The sequence below is a fragment of the Astatotilapia calliptera genome, chromosome 10 (genome assembly GCF_900246225.1).
Source record: "Astatotilapia calliptera chromosome 10, fAstCal1.2, whole genome shotgun sequence".
NCBI classification, from domain to species: domain Eukaryota; kingdom Metazoa; phylum Chordata; class Actinopteri; order Cichliformes; family Cichlidae; genus Astatotilapia; species Astatotilapia calliptera.
In genome coordinates, this window is record NC_039311.1 from 15246801 (window position 1) to 15271990 (window position 25190).

The window sequence follows — 25190 nt, forward strand, 5'->3', positions numbered from 1 at the left end:
AACATCAAGCACCATATCTGTATTTATCTGTACAGTAATGTTAATTCACCCCTCTTTCAGATTCTTATATTATATTCAATAATTTATTCAGTAAAGGCTTATAGTCGGATGATATAAATTTATCTCCGCACATCAGGCAAACATCATCCTTCACCTGATTGGTCGCCAAAAGCCTCCGCCCCCTGTAGATCACGTGACCAAATAATGACATTAGGCAGCGCGGCGGATCAGCCGATGGTATGTCCAATCACCTGACCGCTGTTTGAATATTGATGCTCTGCCTGCCGCCACATTGCTACGCCTTTCCCATGCTGCTGCTGTTGTTGTTGTCTGATATTGTTTGAGTGGGACCGTCGTAAAATCGAGAAAGAAAAATGTCCTCGCTGCTTAAGCCATTTTCGGTGTGTGAGGGGCCTTGCGAGAGCTGCGGTGTGAGGAGAGGATGCCAGAGCTCGGCTCCGGATCGGCAGCCTCCATCCCAGCGTTCGGCGGCGGGCCTGGGCGCTGTGCCGGCACACCAGCGGTCGTACGCGGCGAGGAGGAGCCTTGCGGCTGCCGCGATCGGAGGGAGGAAAATAACACATCCCGGAAAGGCCATCCTCGCAGGTTGATTTTACGACCTATTCAGCCGGCAGATCCCCACCCCTGCTCTCATAGCCGCTTAGTGCTTGCCACACACAACCAGCGCAGACTAATCTCAATCTGTCGCCCATTAAGGCTGACCATGCAGAACTGGGTCAAAGCTGCAGTGATGCTACTGCATGATGTAGCTGCACGTTAGTGTTAGTCTTTAATGCACCTCTGAGGTAATCTAAAAATGATGTAAGGGATGCTGAAGGGATTGTGCTGCAGAACCATCTCATCTTTTTGTTTTTTTCTTTCATGCGGAAGTAGAAAATGCTGGCAAGGTCTCTTTCCCCCCTTTGCTGCCCTAAGAACATTCAAGAAGAGTTGTGCACAGTGAGCGATTCTCCCTCTCCCCTTGTCTCCTCATTCAGGTGGCATCGCAGGAGGAATCGAGATCTGTATCACCTTCCCTACAGAGTATGTCAAGACCCAGCTGCAGCTAGATGCAAGAGTAAACCCGCCGCGATACAGAGGGATTGGTAGGTCACTGGGACATACATGTGAAGTTGGTCTTGTGCTGGTCTACTCACTCGTGGGCATGCTGTGTACTTACAGGTGACTGCGTGAAGCTGACTGTGCAAGACCATGGGCTCAGGGGGTTGTATAGAGGTCTCAGCTCCCTGCTGTATGGCTCAATACCCAAGTCTGCAGTCAGGTGAAGATGCATGCATCATATAGAGTAGTTTAATATAAAGATTATGTGAGAACCCCCCCCCACACACACACACACTCGAAACAATTCAAAAGGAATAAAAGAAGCGTGGCTGTGATAGGGAAGCACTTGGGCCTCTTGCATCCTTTTGTTTTGCAGAATCACAGATGAGCTGGGTTGCAAACTTGAAACTGATGAAGCAGCCGACTGATGTTAAATCAGTGACACAGCATTTCTTAGTACTTAGCTAACCAGCATCTATGTTTTTCAAACTGGGCTTTTAAACATGAAAAGAGACCATAAAGAAAAAGCAGCAGTGTACACTCACTCTAGATAACGTTTTTGTCCTGTCTCCCCCCTCACCCCCAACCAGTAGCAGCAGATGACTGCCTCTCTCTAATCCTGGTTCTGCCAGATGTTTATTCCTGTTAAAAGAAAGTTTTTCCTTCCCACTGTCACCAAAGTGGTTGCTCACAGGGATCACCTGATAGTTGGGCTTTTCTCTGTAACTGTAGGGTCTTTACCTTACAATAATAAATGCCTTGAGGCAGCTGTTGTTGTGATTTGGCACTGTATAAATGGAATGGAATTGAACTAAATAGATAAATTGCATTTCAAACCAGCCGCTTTATTTGTTTTGATAACTTTTGCCAGTATTGCTCTGGTGGTGACCCGGTCAAGCAACCAATCTTTCTTACAGGTTTGGCATGTTTGAAATGCTCAGCAATCCAATGCGAGATGCGACAGGGCGGCTAGACAACACACGGAGCCTCTTGTGTGGTTTGGGCGCCGGAATAACAGAGGCAATAATAGTGGTCTGCCCCATGGAGACGCTCAAGGTTCGTTGGAGGAGCGTGTGTGTGACTACACGGGTCTGTCGTGTCATCAGTGAGTAAACTGGTCTTATGAAATCTTGCAGGTGAAGCTGATCCACGACCAGTGCTCCCTCCGGCCTCGCTACAGAGGCTTCTTTCACGGAGTCAGCGAAATTATCAGAGAGCAAGGTAAGAGAGGGAAATCTAAAGCAGCCGAGTGGTTGTAACTACAGATGTGCACGTGTGCTTGCGTTTCACAATGAGTCAAACTGTTTTAACCCGTTCAGGCGTGAGGGGGACGTATCAAGGCCTAACGGCAACCGTGCTTAAACAAGGAACGAATCAGGCCATCCGATTTTATGTCATGAACGCACTTCGCAATTGGTACAAAGGTGAGAAAGTGTGCTTTGCTCCAATATCATGCAAGCGTACTGCCTGTTAGAGCAGTCACAGTTGACTGATGGGCTTCCCTCCCCATGGGTTGGACATTAATGCATGTTTGGATTTGACCTCTAAGGGGATGATTCCAGGAAAGAAATGCACCCAATCGTCACAGCCATGTTTGGAGCAACAGCGGGAGCGGCTAGCGTTTTTGGAAATACACCTCTGGATGTCGTTAAGACCAGGATGCAGGTAGGGAAGCATAAGTTCTAATGAATTTCTTGCTGTCGTCTGGTTATCTTTTTGGAAACCATTGTTTTACTGGTTTGTAGGGTTTGGAGGCTCACCGCTACAAAAACACAATGGACTGTGCCTTCCAGATCTTGAAACAAGAAGGACCGCAAGCGTCAGTAACTGATATCCTCCTTTTCTAGCTTGTCTTCGTGTTTGTTTTTTTAAAATCTTACATCTAACCTCATCTCGCCTTGTTGTCGTCCTCCTGCAGGTTTTATAAAGGGACAGTTCCCAGGCTTGGCCGCGTGTGCTTGGATGTGGCCATAGTCTTCGTCATCTATGAGGAGGTGGTCAAACTGCTTAACAACGTGTGGAAGACCCAGTAGTCGGGAGAGGTGGGGGGAGCACAGACCAGTGCCTCATGCTATGCACAACTGAACACCTCTAATCTCGTTCTTGATCAATTTGATGGCCACGAGCAGATGACATGTCGTCTCGGCCAGTCTCCACACTGTTACACATTCTAAATAAATTAAAAGACTCTAAACAAAGTGACTGAAAAGGAAAAGCAGAGACGTTAGTTGCACCAAATAGTTCAATGTCAGACTAACAGGAGATGATTTGATTTTGAAGGGCGAGACGAGGGGAGGACGTGTTCGGTGCACCTGACCTAACTTGTAAGCTCGGTTTTGTAAATCTCATCATCACAAACATGATATAACAAATGGAAACGTTTTGACTCAAAGGTCCAAATTTAGAAGGGGAACAAAAGGGAAGAAAACACATGACCACTGTTTTAGCTTTTGATGGCTGTTGTGACCTTACATGTTGTAGAGTGAACACTTTGTAACGAAACCATTAATGTGTCTTTTGACTCACTGAGTACTTACTATACTGAGCAGAGAACGACAGAGAGGGCGATGCTTTAACACATCTGTGCAGTGTTTCAACACATCATAGCGTTGCCGTTGCTTACCCTGCTGTGCTTGTGGCATCATCGCACTGTAACATTCACAGGATATCTTTTCTGTGTCTCTATGATGAACTCTGAGATGAACATTTTACAGCCGCTGCTGTGTACAAAGTATTGCTGCATGTATGTTACTGTGGCATCAGTCTAACACACTGACAGTGGCTCGCAGGCTGCTCAAGGCTACACAAACTGGTCTGGAGCCTGTGCCTCTCCAGCGGATCATTTCAGGGTCTCAACCTGTCAGAAGTGATGATTAATCTAGTGATGTAGGAAGCAAATCTGCATGTAGCGCAGTCTTTACACGGGGATTTGGTGAGCTTTTGGTTGCTAATCTGGTAAGATTCTTAAAGCTTTGAATTCTCTACAGCAGCACATGAAGGCTTCATTTGGGAATATTTGATCCGTATTGCTTTATTCTGACCCTCAGTCTGAACCATTTAAGCAAATGCAGGCGTGAAGCATGGGGGGAAGAAAGGTTGTGCCAAGCTGAAAATAAGCCATATTACTTTAATAATCTTCAATCTTCAGCTGTTCTGCTTATGGATTCACTCATCAAAAGGACTAATTGGACATTAAGCAATTTTAAGATTCTTTAACTGAAGGTCAAGCATCTCAAAAGCTAAAGATTGCTAAAATTGCTAATTAGCTCCTCTAATTTACTTCAGTACTACAAGTTTTCAAAATATTGGCACAATTTATAATTTTTAATCTGCAACATGTAGTAAACATATTTTTTTTCCCTCCATATCACATCTACAGCGCCTGAAACTTCCACAGTACCATGTCAGAAGCTCAATCAATGGGGGAGGCTCAGATTTGATTGACCTGGTGGCACCACAGAAGCCTTTGTCCTCTTTGCCAAACTGCTTCAGCAGGATCTCTAGCATAACGTCCTCAATAGCAGAAAATCTTTAAACCATGAGCAGCAAAATATTGTTTGTTTAGGTCTCTACCACCGTTTTCACTTATTAATGCACTTTTTTTTTTTTTTTTTAAACTGTTTGGACTTTGTGTTTAAGGTTTACTGCTTTTCATACGTAGGGGAAACAGCATTTGAGATTTGGCAGTCACTGTTGATCCCTGCTGGGCACATTAAAGGTTTGGTGTTTCTGTTGAAAACCATCAATGCTCATGTATGATGCATATAACCAGATATTACTAATAAACTTGTGATTATTATGAGTGAGTGAGTTTGATTACTCTGGTCTACCAAAAAAAAAAAAAAAGAAACGTTTGCTACTGGGAACTTCAGACCAGATCTTCGTCTACTTATTTTAAATAATTACAGAAAGCTTGTCCAATTTATGTTTCGACAGTTCAAAATAGCACAATATCTGGGTTTCAATTTCCCACTAAAGATGCTTTGATCCATTTGTTTTGAAAACAAACCACAAGATGATACCAGAGTCGTGTTTAAGCAGATTTCTGCTGATTTAGCTCAAAATAATATGAGGTCAGAGTGCTAAAACATGTTTGAGGCACTTGCTTTTCCGTTTGTACTGCACATCAATCTCACTTTGCAAGAACCAACAGCAGTTACCAATCATGCTCAGGATTAAAAATTTCCCTGATATCAGCTTCCATCACTGTTATATCTTGATGAAATCTTTCCCCGTGCTGATCACAGAGATTTGGTGGAAAAAGTGGAGAATGTAAAAAGTGCCCCTTCAGTAAACTGGCACTCATTAGCTGATAAGCTTTCAGGATGTTATCCACCAGCTCAGTATAAACCTCTGCTCAGTGATTGCCAAGAAAATTCTGGAAAACCTGCTGCTGATTCAGTTGGCTTTAGTTTCCTTTTGAACTCATCCTCAAACATTTATTCACAGATTTCAGGACCAACAAAAAACACCTTCCTTAAATTTGGCCTCACTTGAGAATAAACATTTCTTAAATGCCAAAAAGAATCACTGCTTCTGTCCGGTCATCATTGTCGTCCAATACTTCAATGTGCCACACAAAAATGGTTTTCAGATGTGGAGCTGGCACGTGTTAAAGTTCAGGTGAAAGAATCCAAGCAGCAAAATGCTTGTTAACCAGGTTAACATCCTTCACTGCTGAATCCCAACAATATCCAACTGTTTATATTTTTATCAACAGTCATAATGTAAACAGTGAGTCACTGCACAGTAGTTTGAATAAGTTCAAGTTCCAGCAAACAACCAACAGCCTAATTACATCACAGGACAGTTTGAAGTGGCTTTAAAACCTGACAAGGTTCTGTTGAAGGCACAAAACTGCTGCTTTCACTGATTAGTTAAAAATATTTATTTATACAGTAAGAACTGCCATTACATATTTCTGGAAATCTTGCTTTTATAAACAAATCTGATGATTGGCGGTGGAGTTCATACCTAACAGAGCTCAATACACTTCCCATTTAGGTAAATAATGAATATATTTCACATGCTGGTTTCCACCAGTGCTTTTATAATAAACGATCACTTAAAGTGGATGAACACTTTAAGCTGATTCTTGAGTGTGATCAGGAAACTAATATAAACATGCTGATTTATACTTACATTCCTGTAACAAAAATGGTCAACCTGGCATTTCCAGTGCAGGCTGTGACTCAAACAGAGTTGGTGACACTTGGCTTCACCACAGAGGCAGAAAAATCAGCAGATTGCAGCTTTGCTGACAGGAGATTAAAGGCTGAAGGAGCACGGCGAGCACCATCTGCATTTACATCACAGAGGAAGGCTTCACTGCCCCCACCCGATACTCACAGTTTATCTAGTGAGGCCTAAGGTGACAAAGTAGCAAACATGGTCCTGAAAATATGCAGTTCCTTGCTCCAAAATAGGAAACCATAAACATGTGTCAGGATCGGTTTCAATAGATGCACAACCTTGTTTGGCTTTTAACCACATGTGCATGGCAACAGAGTACGTTTCTGAAGCCATGTCAGAGCGCCTGATCTAAAATTGAATTGTATACCAAGATGAGACGATAATAGGAGAAGGTATACTACACCTTACAATCTACTTGCAATAAATTTAAGAGGCAGATGATTTTACATTCTGGTTCATCCGATTGCTTTTAAGCTCTTGCACTGTTAATATTCCCACATGGGCATTTGTATTGTGACTGCATTTGCATTCTCTGACACTCCCACTAGTGACAGATACTTATGAAGTCAAATGGGTAATTAGATAAAGTCTAGCTGCCCTTGTTCCAGCTGTCAGCTGTTTGGAAGGAAATGATGTGACAATCCTTTGTCAAAGTCCAGAAATAGAAGAGAACTGTGGTTATCGTCTCCATCTAAAGAAAGAAAGAAAAAAAAACGCAAGGTAGATGTTTTAGGTGTGCGGAAATGCTGAAACTCTGATAAACAGATGGATGGATGGACAGGTTGACTGGAATCATACTCACATTCTGAGACACTTGTCTTTTCCGCCACTGGCCACTCTCTGCCCATCAGGACTCCAGTCCACAGCGTAAACCTGCACGGATAAGACTTAAGGTAATTCAGGAACAGTAATCAGCATTTAGAAGGAAGTATTTATATCAAATTTCCTTCCCCCACCTCATCAGCATGACCTGGCAGGTCCATGTTGAGCTTCCCACTCTTAATATCCCACACTTTAAGCGTGCTGTCGCTGCTGCCGCTGACCAGCAGCCTGCTGTCTGCTGACCATGCTATTTGATACACTGATGCCACATGGCCACGCAGGGACATTAAGTACCTGTGGGCAAAAGGACACAACCAGGTAGAGTCATAATCTCTAAGATGTACATCTTTGGCTGTACAGCACCATCGCCTGGACAAAAGTTGTATTACTTGCAAATTAATTTATTATTCCTTGTGATGGTGATTCTCTTACTTTCCAGTGCGTCCGTCCCAGATTTTAACAGACTTATCGAAGGAGGCAGAAGCAAGAAGCCTGGTGTCTGGGGAGAAGAGCACTTCATTGACCAGAGCGCTGTGGCCCGTCATCCTGGCCAAAGGCTTTTTGTCTTGTGCAGGATTCCACAAGAACAAAGTGAAATCATCTGAGCCGGAAACCAAGCGCTCTGGAGCTGAGCCCTGCAGCAGAAGATAAAGGTCAGGGCGCTAAAACAGGGAGGAAGGACATGTGACTTTTTACAAATCTCAACAAAGGGTACCTACCCTGACTTTATTATATCTCTCTAAGGCTTTCTCCTTCAGCTCTTCCACTGGAGAGAAGAAGAAAAACTTGTTATATGAAAACAACCCCCTTTAACTTTGTGAGACCAGAAAGGTGACCGAACACACAGCAGCCATGCTAGCTGTATCTGTGCTGCCAAAACACTCTAATATCACACATTTTTTGCTACTAAAAAAACCTGTCTAAATGGTAAAATGTCAGACCATGTGGTGCATATGTGACACTTTGTTTTCTGGAGTCAAACCTATTAAAAAGTAAATGCTAAAAAACCCCCAAAACAAAAACAAACAAAAACTCACCATACATGGCAATGATCAGTTACTAAAAATCAGAATGTTAAAGAACATGCAAGTGTTTTGGGTCTTACATGATCCAGTGAGATCCTGAGGGTTGACAGTGGCATTTGCGGGTTCAAAAGCTCCTGTACGCAGGACATGGTCAGTGCTGAGAGCCAGGGTGTTGACCCAGTGGGCGTGGCCCTGCAGAGTCCTGCATTGGACACCCTGCATCAAAGAGATTAAACTAAACACACGTTTCATCCAAACACTTCACGGATTTCTCTTTGCTCTTATCCTCATCCTCTCTGTGGCCATTAAGATTTTAGTGTCTCAGCCACACATGAACATGCTGTTAATAAGTCTAATCATAAAACCTTTCAACTAACCTGCACAAGGGCTCTCTAAGAGCAACAATTTTTTTATGTTAACAGTATGTATATACTTGAAATTTAATAACCAGCCATTTTGTTAGGTACACATGCTCAACTGCATGTTACCACAAATATCTCATCAACTTCACAGCAGAAGCTCAATGGGTTTAGGCATTTAGATGTGAAGTCATGGCCAGAACGACCTGCTGAAGTTAAAAACAAACATCATAAAGGGGAAGAAAGGTGAGTTTGAAGGTGGTCGTTGGCGCCAAATGAGCTGATATAAGTATTTCAGAAACTGCAGATCTGCTGGGATTTTCCCCACACAGCTGGCAGCAGCAGCTCTCTGGGTGAAAATGCCTTTCTGATGCCATAACATTTGTCTATATTAGCATTATTAGCCTACATTTTTTATGCACAAGGAACAAAAAACAAACAAAAGAAAAACAATAACTAAATAAAAACAGTGAACTGGATTACTCATGTTTCATGCACAAGAATACACACCAATATTGTTTAACATATTAATGAAAAAAAAAAACAACCCATACCATATCACTCTTATAACCCTTTAAAACCATATATTTCACACACAGACTTACATCTTTTGCTCTCCACACTTTGACAGTCCTGTCCTGGGACGAAGTGTACAGAAGTCCATCTCCTCCCCATTTCACGCATGTCACTGATTGAGTGTGCCCAGTCAGGATCTTCTCACATCGTCCCAACACTGTGTCCCAGATACGTATTGAGCCGTCCTTAGAGCTGCTGGCCAAGTACCGACACTCTGGATTACTGAAAGGGATAAGAATAAAGACAACTATAAGACCACAAAGTTTAAGTTAGTCCAACATGATAATCAAATTATAATCAATACCTGCACAGTTGCAATGTAGTGACTTCACATTTAAGGGAAACTAACTTCTTGTGTCTGTAACTTTAAGGCATTTCTGAAACCTTGTGTTTATTTGTTTGCCAAAACTACTCTGACAATTACAGCACATTTCCAACACAGTATTGTTTTTCCAACAGCCTAAAAAACAGACACTCTCTCCATCCTGCTGTTGAATAAGTAGTTTAGATATATCTGAACATATATTGGCTGCCTGACTCAAAGGATGTGCCTCTTCCTGAATAACTTAAGAGTCCAAGTCTGATCTACAATATCATTTGTATAACTGTAAATTACAAAATGCTTTTAAATTAAGTTTGGCTTCTTATGAAACAGAATTCATGTGTTACAGTTTCATTTTACAGTGCAATATTTCAGTGGAGTGTTTCTGTAATTGCTATGCAACTAACTGCCATCTCTATAAACACATTCATACAGATTATCAGGCAAGGGAAGAGATTTTTGGTAGCTCAAGTCGTTTTGCTTTTATTTGTAGTCCAGCTGTAGTTCACAAATCACAGGATTTATCTGCATGCAGATCCATGTGAAGCGCAAAAGACTATTTTTTCCCTAAAAAACTCAATTTTTAGAAAGGAGTAAAAGTACTGTACATTTTTTAAAGTTTCGTATATAAAATGGGTCTGAATGAGAGGTCTGCAGTCAAATAACAGAGAAATTCAGGGAAGTGAAAAATAGATCGAGTGCTCACAGATGAAGAGGTTCCCAGCAGAGCCAAGTGATCCATTTGGTGTGTCCTGTCAAAGTCCTCCCTATCTGCGCACCAGTCACTGGATCCCACAGACATATCTAGAGAAAGAGAAAAATAGAAAGGTTTAATGAATGCATCTTTGAAACCTAATTATGGATCACATGTGTTTGTTTTTGAAGCACACCTGACTGTTCTTGCATCCTGAAGCCAGCTTCTTTCCATCAGGTGACCAGGCGATGCTCAATACCCAGTGTGTGTGTCCTAAAATGAACAATGGTGTATTAAAGCAATCAGTCACTTGAAGTTCAATGATTATCAGATCATGCTGCCTTGTAGATGTTATTTTATACCCCTGGATGTGTGGTGGGGCGTCTCAGTTGTCAAGTCCCAGAAGCGCACCGTGGTGTCACCTGAACCACTGGCCAGATATCTGAAATAAAAACAGACAAATGGATCAATGTTTAAATCTAATTAGAGGTGTGATGTCACAACATAATTCCATTTTCATATACTGTTACACAACTCCAACCCAAAAGGTACAAGAGATTATGACAAACTGGCAGAGAAAAGCTGACATCTGTTCACTTTGTGTCAAAGGTACCCACTTGCCAGTGGGGCTGAAAGCGACTGAGATGACGGCCTCAGTGTGTCCCTGCAGTGTGCTGGTGCAGCGTGTCACAGCCCGAACCCTGAACAGAGCTTGAGGCTGGTACACCACAGGCAGAACTTGTTCAGTTTCAACCCCAAGAGCCTTAACGCATGTCCCCAGGCTGGACACCACCTCCATCTCCCCTTGCACAAAGAATGCCAGCGGGACTGGCTCCTCCTAGAGTGGATGACAGCAGGAAAAAAAAGAAAAGAAAAAGCATGTTTACTAGATATTCAATTCAAAATTGATATCATGACCATCATATTTGATTATTTCAATCTGGGCTATACATTTACACAAAACACTGTATACTTATGCTGTATAATTACCTTCTGAAGCAATGCATTGCAGACGAGCTGTAGTTTGTCTTGGGTAATGTCTAAAGGCACATCGAAAGGTGAACCCAGAATCTCCCCATTCTCGTCCTGAAACTGTATCAAAAGCCGCTCCACGTCCTCACTCGACATGTCTGCTTCAGGTCCACCTGTTAAGAGACCATATTTTAAAAATGTTTAACATTTCTACAAAAATACAATAACATTTCAGAAGAAATACCAAATGCAGATAGACAACGCGCAAACAATGTTTCAAAATGTGGAAGTCTTAGTGGTGCTGCATTACTAACATACACTGATATCGCTGTGCATCGCCCTAAACGTAGTTTAATTACAAAGCACTCCTCAGTTTTTCAGCTAGCTAAAGTCAACGAGACAATGTCTAACATCAGTTCATTCAAGCTAATTTAAACAAACGAAGCAACAGGGAGCATGTTGCAGAGCCATTTAAAAAAGTTATTACGAAAACTTCAACTGAATTGTCCTACCTGAATATTTGCTTTGGTTTACTGTTTTGCTAGCTGACTACAGTCTGTCAAGCTAACCGAGCTAGCTTGCCGTTAGCCAACAGTTTAACAATCTATATCCTTTCATAGCCGAGCCCAGGCCAGTACGATAACTGTAACTTGTTTGGACAACTGCGTCCGGGTTTATACGACATTACACTGTAAAATAACTGTGCTAAAGCCTTACCTTTAGAGCGGTAGCGGCGAGATAAAGATTCCCACGTGTGTACCACCACAGAGCCTTTAAATGAAAGATATGTAAAGAAGTCGTCGAAGATCACGTCAGTTAACGGGTTCACGCAATGAATTATGGGAAGTAGCCGTGCTACTTCCTTCTCCATAGACGGAGTCCAGTCATCTTTACTTTCATAACGTCTCTGTAAGATCGAGCTTTCTTAAATGTCCTATTTTATGAACTGGACAGGAAACAAATTTTCACAGGGGGGCATTTACTCAAATGTTCTCAAACTTTTTATTCCATATTTATTTAGATATATAAAAAATGGATAGAAAAATATCCATATTTATTCAGTTTAAATAAATAAATAAATACATGAAAAAATATGCTTGCACCCTCACACCTTATGCATAATTACAACTATACACGTAGTGTAGACTCGGAGAAATGTAGCCAGGATTTGAGACAGTAGAAAAGCATCTGCGTGTTAAACTGCAAATGCAAAGCAGGAGACAAACAGGAGAGACATTATCTCCAGGTGCAGAAGTGGATCAATGAACTCACCACACACTAAGGGAGCTGACTGTAAGTGCAGGATGTCCTCAACAGATTTCCATTTGTTGTACACTTTTCGAGTAGGCTCATGCTTTTAAAACTAGCTGCACAGTTTGATGAATGACCTCTTTTCAGTTTTGCAAGGCAAGATGGGTACCTCCCAAATTCTGACCTGAATAAGACTATCCAAAGACTGTCCACTCACTGGCCTCCCAAGAAATGCTGGTTTACCATGGCAGTCAAATTGCAGAATCACTAAAGCAAGGTGATCCTAGTAGTTAAACTGAGCTTGCACTGTAATAACTTAAGAGAGATATGGGTGTTTCAGTTTTTCAGTACCAAACTATGTGAATTAGTGTAACTTATAGTTGGAAAAGTGTATCAGTATAATTCAGCTGGTGAGGCACATTATTATTATTATTATTATTATTATTATTATTATTATTATTATTATTATTATTATTATTATTATTATTATTATTATTATTATTATTATTATTAATACTAATAATAATATATTTATGATGTGACTCTTCTGTATCCAAAGTTGTGCTGCTGGATTGAGATCTGGTGGCTGTGGAGGCCTTTTGAGTACACTGAACTCATCATCAAGTTCAAGAAACCAGTCTGACTTTCCAATTTTGGTCAGGCTGTGCAAACTGCAGCTTTAGTTTTCCAGTGTGGTCTTCTGCTGCTGTAGCCTGTCTGTTTCAAGATTTGACGTGTGTTCAGAGATGCTATTATGTATACATTGGTTTTAACTAGGGTTTGTTGTTTGTTTTTTTTAATTACTAGTTTCTGGTCATTCTCCTCTGACATCTGCCATCAACAAGACATTTTCACACAAACAATTGCTGCTCACTGGATATTTTCTCTTGTCTGGACCATTTTCTGTAAACCCTAGAGAAGGTTTTGTGGGAAAATTGCACTAGATAAATATTTTTGGACAGACTATCAGCAAGTCTTGCACCAACAATCATGCCACATTCGAAGTCACTTAAATCACCTTTCCTCTCCATTCTGATGATCAGTTTGAAATTCAAAAGGCTATCTTGATTAATTCCACATGCCTAAATGCACTGAGTTGCTGCCTTGTGATTGGCTTATTAGATACTAAGAGAAACTTAGCAGAGCTTATCCAATTTTACTACCTATGATGTATATATAAAATCTTTAATAACACTCAGATGGCATAAATGGGTATCCTACAGTTCTATATGTTATCTATCAATGCAGAGAGTAGACAGTTCCATGTTTTCTTTGGAGTACACTCGGGACAATATCACCATAATCAGTGTTGTGCTTATTACTATTGCTTTGTTGGTTAAAGCAAATTTGACTTTGCATATGAGTTAGTGCAAAATAATGCGATCACTCTCAGATTACAAGCCTCCAGGCCTTTAATCACTGATAATTAAAGTGACCCACTGCCCATCTTTTTCCACTGATTAGTCACACATCCATATCCTGAAAACATACTGGATCTTTTTAAATAAACACATTCACAAAAAATATTTAGTTTGTCTTGCAGTATATTTTTAGTGTGCTGATACGATTCATGTATGCAGTGTGGGAGATATAACATATTTTCATCAAGAGGAAAACAGACAACCTGCATTTACATTTTAAAGATAATCCACTGCGATGACACATACATTTTCCCAGGATGATATTTTTCTGTGTCATGTTTAGGGATGGGTACCGGTTCTGACATAAACGGTAGTAACCAGACCGAAAAGCAGCGCACATTTCGGTGCTTTATATGCAAACTCAACAGCCTGCAACAAGTGCTTTAAGCTGATACTGTGATACTGTCAAAGAAGGTAACACCTCAAATCCGATGAAACACCTGGCGACGCATAGCGTTTTTTTTTTTAAAAGGTGAGAAATGCACTGTATTTGATAGCTTGCTGAGAGACCTCACACCGTGCACATCTACTGCGGGTGGGTTGCTAGTTATCGGACCCGGAGTTAGCAACATCCCCCAAAAACCCGAAGAATAGAGTCCTGGCCCCTAGCCCTGCCAGTGTAGCAGAAATGATGATGGATGATGATGCAGCAGCAGCAGCCGTTCTTCTCTGCGTGAGTAGCTTAATGTTGTTTGTGTGTAATTTACGTTGAGTAGGTTAACCACGTTATTACATTAATGCATGTAAGGTGAACTAGCAAACATCATCATAGCTACATGCGGCTGTCTCCTTGTTTGATGGCAGATACTCCCTTCACCCTGGACAAAAAGGCTAAAATGACCAAAGAAAAAGTGGAAAACAGTTAAACATGAGAGGTTTTTAGACAAAGTTTGTGTTTTTTCCATTGTTTAAGCACTGCTTCCAGCCAAGAGTGATACCATAAATCCCCTATAGCTGCAGAAAAGACTAACATTGTTATCTTTTTACAAAAAAACAGCTGAACATGGGAGGTTTTTGGACCAATTTTGTGTTCTCCATTCTTTAAGCACCGGTTTGAGCACCGTTTAAGCACCGGCACCGTTTCAAAAGTACCGGTTTGGCACCGGTATCGGATAAAACCTAAACGATACCCATCCCTAGTCATGTTCCTCTCTAAGATTCTCATATTCAACAGTTTCTGCAGACAACCCATTGCAAGAAATTTCAGTTGCAGGGTGCATGTTTCTTCACTGAGACAGCACATATAAAACAAAAGAGCACACTCTTCTACACAATGATGTTTTCCACCTTTTGTATTAATCTGCACTGGCTACTATGAGCTGCCAAAACAAAAAACTTTGAAACAAAACTCAAATGCAGTTTCTGTTTTCAAGCTGCTGTGCAGTTTGACATGTGTTCTCCGTATATCTGCTCTAACAGGGTCTGTGGATAGACTGAGGCTACTCATTAAAGTTTTTTTTTTTTATTAGAGATCTTGTTTCAGCAAGAGTGAGCCTGAACCTTAAAGGCAAAGTAGGAAATAACAAACTGGAGTTAACATGATGACAAATTGTGGGGGCCAACATGAATGACAGAGTCTGCTCATCCAGTAGATTAAGGAGTTAACCTTGGGGCAATTTTATAGCCTGATTTAGATCTGTGTGACTTTGCAGCGGAGAGGAATAAGACGTGGCACTGCAGAGAATCTGTTCTTATTTGTTGACTCCATTGATATCCTCGGGAACCAGGCCTTCCATGACAGCACGCTTAGACTCCAGGATCTGTAAGAACCAAAGAGAGAGCAAAATAAAGCACACTGCCATGCTTGCTTCCTTCTCCAAACACAGCATGCACTCAGTAATCTCTTATGTAGGTACACCTGTATTAACAAAATTCTACATTTAAATAGTCTTTCGTGGATGCATTAAATTGTATGTTTAAGAGTTTAAAAAAAATATCTAACTATAAAACTACAGATATGATAGTGAAGCAGTTACCTGGAAGCTATCACTGAGGCCAGTGATGCTTTGCATGTTTGTGCTGTAGTACCCCAAAACGTACTGTCCACCTAACAGAGGAATCTGACCTTTATCCACAGAAATCTGCAACAACACATATGTGCATGTTAATGAATAATGCATTCATAAAGAATCTGTTAATATGACATAAACGCTGCACTTCTACTTTACCTGTATGACTTCATTTATCTCTGGCAGTTCATTTTCTCGAACCCAAACAAAGGTTTCATAGTCAGACGCAGTCTTAAATCCCACCTGAAGCGTAAGACAGTCAGTCCAAATCCACACAATTATAATATATAAGGTTTAAATGATTTGTTTATTGATTTTTGTTGTTTTTACATGAGTCCTAGTACCTTGTACAGGCCAATCCAGTCCCACGTAGAAGACATAAAGTCCTCCAGGACAGAGTAGGTCAAAAGTGCATCCTGGCCTGCGCTCCATATGCCCACAGGAGACACTCGCACCAGTGGTGTGTCAAAGACTTTTCTCAGCTGCGGGAAAGATAAGAGAAAAGAAAATATTTTTAAAGAACATTTGAAAAAGCAGAGGTCTATGCAGTGCATCTGCTCTCACCTCCAGGCTGAAGGTTGCAATGACAGGCTTGTGGTCACTGACTCCATAGCTCATGTCACTGGTGTATTTATCCTGGGTGACCAGGACTGGATACTCATCCTGTTCTTCATCTGTGGAAGTTGATGCCTTCTCATCATCTTCCTCTGATGGCAGGGGCTTGGGTTTGATGCGCCAGAGGATCCGGTCTGTCCATGCCGGCTTCCTCTTCTTTCCACTGAGAATAGAATAGAAGAACAGAATAAAATAGTTCTTTATTGTCATTGTATATCTACATCGAAATTATGGGTGCGCCACGCCGAGCATAATGAACATGGCTGTTGATTTTACAACTTCTATCTAAAAAATTTTTTTTTCTCTATTGCTTACCCTTTAACACATTTACATTTGTCTATCCATACAAATCTACATACTAATTCTTATGAAAAAACAAGTGCTGTTAAAGAATGCAAACCAAACACATACACATGCAGTACAAGGCTATACCTATAGTGTAGCATGCGTATGAGAAATGATGTAGGTTACATGCTAAGTAGCAGATAGTACCATTAACAGGGTATTACAGCTTATGCACACACTAATTTGCTGTGAAAAGCAAAATGTGGATTACACCGGAACAAAAAGAGGAAGGAGTGCAAACAGTGGGGTGCTGGGTGCAGAAGGGAGTTCTGGTCTAATGAATATGCAGAACATGTCTGCCATTTATCAGTCATATTATGCTTACAAAACCCATTTGAATCCTGTTGCTTATGCCAGTGTCTCCATACACTTTGTGAATGTGGGTTATATCTAAGTAACCCTCAAGGTGTCTATCCTATACACAGGACCGAGACACCCACCTAGGCAGATCTAGCATCCAGAACCAGGTCCCCAACCATTCAGAGAGGAGCACCCAGGTGAGAGACGTGAGGAGCAAGAAGAGGGTGGTGCCACAGAGCTGCAGGGGCCTTGTTTGTGTCAAGAATGGATATGAGTCGGAGAAAGAGCTGCTACCTTGTTCATCTATAAATCAGGTTTATAGATGCCATGGCTGCTTTGAGCTTCCATTTAGCGTTTTGCTACAACTAAAGATGTGGTGGCAAAAGCTGATAAAGGAATGTGGGGGATGCAAAACACAAAATAATTCTTACTTTAAACCCAACCATGTCTTTGGAGTGCTGTGCAAAATTAAAATGGAAACGAAGACACAAATAAGGCTTACAAAATTTGCAGATCATGTGTGTATAATACAGATTTTTTAGCATGTTACCTGGTGTCATAGGTGTCGGAGTTACGGTCAAACTTGTAGGTGGGTTTAAAATTTAACGGTCCCTCCTCAAATTCCTGCAGGAAAGCTTCCTTCTTCTTCATCATGATGAGCTGCAGGAAAATGAAAATAATGAGCAAGCGTGCGTTATTATGTGTGTGTGTGTCCTCACACTAGTACAATACCTGGTCTTTGCCCCACAGCAAATTTAGCCGGCCGCTGTTGATGGATGAGCGGAGAAAGTGCAAACCGTGATCTGCGATGCGGAAGTTCAGATCACCAAACCAGAACACCACCCTGTGAAAAAGCCGCAGAGCCACATTTTACTTGCACAGCAGCCCATGTTGCGTATATGCATAGTATTTGTGTGCCTCTGTGAAGGAATCCTGACTTGTGGTCCCGGATTTGTGGGGTGTCATAGATGTCAAAGTCTTGCGTCTCCAGTATGTACTCAAACTCGTCAACGCGCTGCAAAGCGTTGTTCATGTGAGCAGCTAGGTGGCAGTTGAGGAAGCAAATCATGTGTCCATAGAAGGAAAAGCGCACAGACACTCCTCCTTTGTTACCCTAACACAGACACACACAGGAGAACAAATACAGTCTGTGAAGAAGACTAATTATAAAAAAAGTATCTCTTTTAACTTGGATTATGGATTAGACACAAGTTTTCTATCCCAGTGTTCTGACTGCTTTCAGTGTTCTTTGTTTGTGATTTCTTTCTGTCAAAGCTGCTGCACATTTCACTAAACAAACACAATGGACCTTTCATGGTGCGTTTAAACCCTACAGCATCTGATGCCAATGGGATTCCTGGTGTGCACACAGTGTGGTTGTCTACAAGGTTCAGGGATAACCAGAGCTCCCATTCTAATTTCCTACCCAGTAGCCAAACACGCCGGTCCGAGTGTAGGTGGTCTGGATGTTTCTGATGTAGGGAAGATGAATCTGTTTGGCAAACAGCAGCAACAGCAAACCCTGCATCCTCACTGACGTGACCTAGACACAGATGGAGACAGTAAGATTGTATTAAAGTCAAAGTCAAAGTCCAAATTATTTATATAGCACATTTAAAACAACAACTGTTGACCAAGGTGCTGTACAATTAGGATAATTAAAAGAAATAAAAACATAGGGAGATACGATAAGAGTTAAGAAAAAGAATCATAAAATTATTAAATGTTGTAGATTATGCAGCGTTTCTTTTCTTTTTCTTTTCCTCTTTGAATCTCAAACAGTTTAACTGCAACAGCATAAAAATGTATGTAATAATATATTTTATGTCTCTTTTATGGATGAAAGAAAAATACAGGAGACTAAAGAGACACATGAAGACAAATATTTCTCCTTTTCCTTCTTTTGTCTTCTCCGACCTTGACAAAGCCTCTGGGTGCCAGTGAGTTCGTGAAGACATGGCTCCAGGAGTCTTCTGATATCAGATCTGTGATGAACCTCACTGGGGTGGCGTTTACCTCCTGAAGGCTAACACACAGAAAAATAAAAAGAGACAAGTAATGACAGCCTAATGTCTTTGATTCCACTCCTGTGATTCATTATGAACATATATATATATATATATATATATATATATATATATATATATATATATATATATATATATATATATATATATATATATATATATATATAAAAATAGATTATTAGCAACATTTGAAAGTCAACTGTCAAAAATGTTATTTCTTACCCAATCACATAGAGATCTGGAGGCAGCTGGGCATCTAGTTGGAGCAAAGAGGTGGCATCTTCAGAAGGCTCTGCTGTGGCCACATTCCAGGTCACAATGTGGATCCTTGTGAGAAAAAACTCCCAAATATTATTTACAACGCTACAAAGCTATACACTGTGCATGCTCAACAGTTTGTGTCCTCAAAAAGAGCAACACTTATACCATAAAAATACAAAAAACAAACAAACCTTGATAACATTTACTTTTCCAAAATACACACTTTTGTAATCTTACAAGTTAAGTGGAACCCACTAAGAACCACAGATATTATTTTCACAAATACCACTTTAAGAGCCTATTGATCATTTCTGCACTTTTTGATATGAACTATATTAGTTGCTATGGTATGCCTGTTTCTTCATGATAAATCAAAGTTTGAAGTGATTTTTCTTTTACAAGCTTTTTAAAAGCCCAAAGTGTTAAAGTCAACCTGAATGCATCTGTGGGAATGAAGCGTCCACAGAGCTGAAATGCTTCTTCCAGCGTGCGTGACACCTCTTCACTGGCTTCATCGTCAGAGCTCATGTCCTCGATGCAGGTCAGCAGCTGGGACAAACGCTGGCGAAGAACCGTCTTCGACTTTGAGCCCTGAGATGCCGAGCTGCTCGTGCTGTCCGAGCGCACATGTGGACTGTCTGTTAAAAGTTCCATCTTTGAAGTTATGCCTTAAAAAAGGGTCTTCCCAGTGTATGTGACGTAGTAAAGTTCAGGAGGTTCTTCAGTGCACAGCAGTATTGAAAGTAACTACTTAAAATAAACATAAAGAAAGAGGGAAAATCCTACGGAAGACAGACCTTTGGCTTGACTTCTCCTCAGACTTCTGTGGTTGGGATAGTTGTAGCCATCTGATGCGAGAGGGCACCGGTCCCTTTGTCCACTCGACTGAGAGTAATATGAACTGATTCCTAGTTAGTCAAATCTCTCTCTGCATGTGCTTCAGGCAGTTCTTCTTTAAAGTCCTCCAAAATAGCCAAGTTGAACAACTGAAACGCCGAGGGTGAAGGTTGCTGGTGGAGTCCTTTCTCTGGCAGAGTCTTGTGTGATCTGGCTCCGATGGAGCAGCGACTGACAAAGCAGTAGGGTTGACTCGGGAAAGCAGGCAAGAGTGAGTCAGATTTGGAGTATAATCGCAGGCAGGAGACAGGCATGTGAACTTGTGCGTGTGTTTTGCTGTGAGTGTGTGCAGCCAAAGAAAGTGTAAGAGGAGGCTGATCCTCCATCAGTATTGCAAGACCTGGGCAAACCTTCAGCTTTTCTAAGAGGTTTATCACCGCTATTCTTCATCAGCGGAGCACATAGAACAATGCATGTGACCCACAATTACACCCATGCACTGGTGACGAGAGAAAATATCAGCTTTGGCTTCTTCTGGCGTAAATCTGGGCTCTTATTATATAGACAAAAGGTTATCTTTGTAAACTGGATAGAGGTCGGAGAGGAGTTACAAGCAGCTTTAGACTGACACACAGTTTTATGACAAAAACGCAAATCATTCTGATTATCAAGTGTTACAGCACACCTAATAGATGTGGAGCAAATTAAGCAATCATTAAGCAATCTGCAGCTGCGGCGCTTTTTGCCTAATACTTAAATGGATTAAAGATTTAAAAAGTGAGATAATTATTTAATTCCTAAAATTTTAACATCTAATTAGCCACTAAAACACTTTTCTTTGCAAAACGACTCGATTAGAAACCACTGGATATTTCCTTACACAGGACTTAAAATGATCCTGAACTAGACAAACAAGTTTTTACTTTTCTGAAGCTAAAAGTGAAACTCAATTTGCTATTAAATTCTAAAAAATAACATGCTGATTGTTGTGTGTTACTGAATAAGTGTATGTAGCTGAATGGTTTATTAATGGCTGTAAAGCAAAAATAATAAAATATTTGGATGCCTGTGGAAAATACGAAGAAATGGGGACAGGAATAAAGAAAAGTATTTATAATCCTTGGTGTCCCAATCCTCCCTTTCAGTTCATGTAACAGTGTCACATGCAAAGACTTAGGGCAAATTCTTTAGCAAGCAGAGGTGTTAAGTAGATAATCAAGGGGCCCACTGGTCAGAAATGATGAATAGAATACTATTTAAGTTTTCTCGCAGATCTAATAATACTCAGATCCAGCAGCCACAAGTTACTTATAAAGATTATGAAACTGATTATGAAATGCAAGCTGGGAGGGTTACTTTCTTTTGTTTTACTATCTCTACATGTGATCTGTGCTTTCCCTCACATTTATTTCCATCTCTGACTTTGTTCCTACCTACTTTGTATCCTTTCATTTACATTAGGAGACAAAGACAGAATTGTGCTGGTCTTACCTGCACTTGTCTGTTCCACCCCTGCCGGTGTTCATTTTCTCCCCTGTAGGCACACATACACACAGGCTTGGGAAAAATGTAAGCAAATAGAAATGCCATACGCTTTATCCTTACTACATTCAGTTTGCTGGGAGCATAGACCAGAGCCGGGCAAAAATAACTAAACAGACAAAGCCAAACCTGACAGGGATGCCCCGGAGTCATTTCTCAAATTGCTTTTTAATCACGTCTAATCATGGTTAGCCTCGGCCGTGTTAAAGTGACAGTGCCCTGAAGATCACATGTAAACACAGGAAGACTTGAGAGTCATTTTTGGACATATTTTAAATAAAACTTTATCAAAAATGCTGTAGAAATTATTTGACTTTTTAAAGCTAATTATAAATAGTGGGTGCAATGCATATTTGTTGCCGTTGGCTGCTCTGGCCTTTGAACTAGTTTTAAAGTAAGTAAAGAAAACAACAACAATGTCCTGGACTTGTGACTAGACTGTAACAGCAACACCTTGTCCTGTTTGTGTCAAAATTGTCTAATAACTGTGGCTTTGTTATGATAGCTTAGATTATTTGTTTTTCTGGGTTTCTTCCTCACCACCAACCCTTGCTGATGGCTGTGATTGGACACATTAAAATTAAATTCAACTGAATTTCATTTGGCCACTTGGGGGCAACAAGGTGCACAACAAGCTGCACGCTAACATATTTGTTATGGCTAACACTCTTTTAGCAAAGTAGTTGATGGTAGTTCATATAGATATAGATATTAGTCTACTGTTAAACTGGCAATATGACTACCCACATAACATATGTAAGTCCAGTGTCTTTACATTTTATCTCTTTTATTGTTGTTGTGCTCTTAATTTAGATCCACAGCAAAATATGTAATTTCTTACCTAGCTAACTGTTTAGAACATTAGCCAAATTAGCTAGTGAGGTCAATTTCATCGTATATCAGTGTAGATATTAACCACAATAACAACTTGTCACAATATAATAATCGAGGCTATGACAATATGCAAATTTTTATCAAAGAAGAAAAAAATACAATTTAAAAGGCAGAAATTATTTTATTTAGTCTTCTATTCTAGTGTCAACTTTTGTTATCGATATTATTTAATTTTAATTATGCATCAATTAAGTTAGTTGTTTTTCACTGACAAGTTTTTTGTTCTTTATAACAATGTTACTAACTTCTGTTTTCTTTACCCTTATTATAAGCCCCTCCTTGAAAAAGTAACGAAGTCCTAACTTTGGTATTTTAAATTGACCAGTGATTGCAAGAGAAACAGATTGTTGTGCCGTATTCATACTTGCCAACTGCTAGTGTGCTGTAACAAAAACCCAAAAAACAAAAAACCCCACGCAAACAAGTTACTGAGATCGTTTTGCCTTATGAGAACAAAAGCATCCCTCTGTCTAACTAAACCATTACCTTTGTCTGTGTGTCTGTCTTGTGGTATCCGGAAAAGCAGTAGACGCTGTGTGCACAGATGACAGAGATGTCCAAAGGGAATCTGTTTTCCTGTGGTGAGGCTGGTTTGACTGTTTGATACTGTTTTTGGTTTCCTCACTTTGTTCTCAGCTGCTCCCCTCCTGGGTGCAAATTCCCACACACAGCCCACGCTGGACTTAAGCGTAACATCGGATCAAGCTATTATCCCAGGTTGGTTAACAACCCAGTGAGAAAGTGTTTATGAATAGACATGTCTGTTTATTGACATGGCATTTGCTTCACTAAAGCCTGCTTTGTATGAAACAATCCTTCATTTTCTTAACAGTATGGAATGTGAAAGGTGCTCTGCATTACACATTAAAATGCTACTTTATAAGGATTTTATTGACTGCGTAATGCTTTAATTACGGGGATTCATTCTGTTATTTTTGTGGTCTTGCAGGATGGTTGTGCATGATATAAATAAGCCATCTATAGGAAGAAAGAAGAAAGGTTATCAACAGAACAGACACAAAGATTAAAACAAACAAAATCACAACATAAAACTTGATTAATACTTTCTGATCTTTAGATTCAAGAACCAAAATAAATTTTTCATTCATATTTCAACTAGTAAGCTCAGTTTTCTTTTTACTGATAAGCTAAAATATCCTCAGTGGTTCATTAGTAAAGTCAAATATTCCCTCTCAAACATCCATACACTGTGTAGTTTCATCACCATCTAACAAAATATGTAGCAGCTCTCAGCCCCAGCCCATCCTCTGCCTCATAATCAGGATTTAAAGTAATCTTTGCCACAAAAAGCCTGATTAATTCTACCCTGCCTACAGTGTTTGTGTCTGTATGTGTGTGGTGTCTGCTGTCTGTGTGTTTTATAGGTCCACCAGGGGCACCAAAGAATAATATTCAAAAGTCATACTTTGTAGCTTTAATTAACATTTGATGATTTCAACAACTGTTTTGATTTATTTTGCCAAGGCAAGTCAAAGTTCATTTTTTAGCTTATATTTGAACCGTTTTTTGACTGTCTGTCTGTCTGTCACTTTTCCCTTGCATTTAGGAAACATACATTGTCTTCCATGTTTAAATAATCTCACACCGATGACATCCATTAAAATAATTTTAAAAAAAGCATTCACATCAAACTTATGTACAGTTGCTTTGTTTCTTTTTATTTAGTTCTTTATGTCTCCAATGTACAGTAGTGTTATTAGAAGATAAAATGACAAAAAGGCACAAATTCACAATAAAAGAAAGAAAAACAGGAGACGAGTTAACAGGAGTGAGAGAGAGAGAGAAAGTAAGAGAGAGAAAGAGAGATTTAACGATTTAAAAACAGTTTGGGATTATTATGGAATCATTTGGTTTCATACTCTGATTATAAATCGAGGAATCTAACAACAGATAACTATGAGATTGTCTCTGTTAAACCACGTTCTCTCACAAGTTTGTAGGTTCAGACTTTTAAAAACATCAGTATCTGTTCTCAAACAACCACATATTTTTGTCCTTTCTCATGTGTAGCTTTAAGCTCCAACACTCCAGCACCCAGTTGAAGCTGCTCCGAAATGTAGAATAATTTCCCCTCGATTCCCCCACTGCTAACCACAGGAGGGCAAAGTCTAACTCGTGCCCCGGCGTCACGAAGGGCCGACGCCATCAGCTAATTATGTGGATCAATGAAGTGACCCAAGCTGCCGTTCCTTTGCAGAGAGAAGTCAGTGTAGTTCAGAGACTGACAACAGAGGTACAACATTCAGAACAAAAATATATATTTATACACTGTCCTGCCAATGAGATGTGGTACCTGTGAGGGAATAATGAAAGACAGGAAATAGTAAACAGGCTCTTTTCTTATTTTTTCCTCCAAATGTGAAGTGCTGCTTCACTTGAGCAGCCTAAACATCTATAACAATATGTAAGAATGCCTTTTTATGACTACAGTTGACAATATTCCTCAAAATGTCTTACCACTACTAAATTCAGCAACTAGAACTCAACATTTTCTGATCCTGTGGCCAGCGTGGGGTGTGTAATGCTGAGTAGATAGCGATTAATTAAGAGGATCAAGTGTTAAGAGGTGTGCTGTAGGCTTTGGCAGGACAGTCTGATCTATATATATGTGTTCATCTACAATAATTTATTTACTATTTACA

The 25190-nt window shown here is 40.3% G+C and overlaps 3 protein-coding genes across 8 annotated transcripts; 1 reads left to right on the forward strand and 2 right to left on the reverse strand.

The window, feature by feature from the left end:
• Positions 1–25: 25 nt before the first annotated feature.
• slc25a1a (solute carrier family 25 member 1a) lies at positions 26–4864 on the forward strand. Of its 2 annotated transcripts, XM_026182092.1 has the most exons (10): positions 26–606; positions 999–1106; positions 1183–1282; positions 1980–2118; positions 2199–2283; positions 2382–2486; positions 2612–2727; positions 2808–2881; positions 2981–3104; positions 4442–4864. In XM_026182092.1, the coding sequence occupies exons 1-9, from the start codon at positions 375–377 to the stop codon at positions 3093–3095; spliced, it is 1074 nt and encodes a 357-aa protein (XP_026037877.1). In that variant the 5' UTR covers positions 26–374; the 3' UTR covers positions 3096–3104; positions 4442–4864. The 2 variants fall into 2 exon arrangements, with proteins under 2 accessions (XP_026037877.1, XP_026037876.1); XM_026182091.1 differs by having other exon boundaries at positions 2981–4864.
• Positions 4865–5931: 1067 nt separating this feature from the next.
• nle1 (notchless homolog 1 (Drosophila)) lies at positions 5932–11913 on the reverse strand. Of its 2 annotated transcripts, none has more exons than XM_026182087.1 (13): positions 11743–11913; positions 11044–11198; positions 10671–10891; positions 10416–10495; positions 10250–10326; positions 10066–10163; positions 9067–9259; positions 8183–8318; positions 7797–7843; positions 7510–7712; positions 7212–7371; positions 7058–7128; positions 5932–6946 (listed from the first exon to the last, which is right to left on the reverse strand). In XM_026182087.1, exons 1-13 carry the CDS (start codon positions 11894–11896, stop codon positions 6934–6936), a joined length of 1608 nt encoding a protein of 535 aa, XP_026037872.1. In that variant the 5' UTR covers positions 11897–11913; the 3' UTR covers positions 5932–6933. The 2 variants fall into 2 exon arrangements, with proteins under 2 accessions (XP_026037872.1, XP_026037873.1); XM_026182088.1 differs by lacking the exon at positions 11743–11913 and adding an exon at positions 11538–11725.
• Positions 11914–14791: 2878 nt separating this feature from the next.
• On the reverse strand, positions 14792–23301 carry inpp5kb (inositol polyphosphate-5-phosphatase Kb). 4 transcript variants are annotated; one of them, XM_026183240.1, is made up of 14 exons: positions 23014–23301; positions 21583–21625; positions 19216–19320; positions 18884–18992; positions 18393–18509; positions 17905–18080; positions 17699–17810; positions 17517–17626; positions 17398–17424; positions 16271–16484; positions 16051–16188; positions 15866–15949; positions 15674–15778; positions 14792–15457 (listed from the first exon to the last, which is right to left on the reverse strand). In XM_026183240.1, exons 2-14 carry the CDS (start codon positions 21615–21617, stop codon positions 15389–15391), a joined length of 1401 nt encoding a protein of 466 aa, XP_026039025.1. In that variant the 5' UTR covers positions 21618–21625; positions 23014–23301; the 3' UTR covers positions 14792–15388. The 4 variants fall into 4 exon arrangements, with proteins under 4 accessions (XP_026039025.1, XP_026039026.1, XP_026039023.1 ...); XM_026183241.1 differs by lacking the exon at positions 23014–23301 and having other exon boundaries at positions 21583–21792; XM_026183238.1 differs by lacking the exons at positions 21583–21625; positions 23014–23301 and adding an exon at positions 19688–20758.
• Between the last annotated feature and the right edge of the window lie 1889 nt (positions 23302–25190).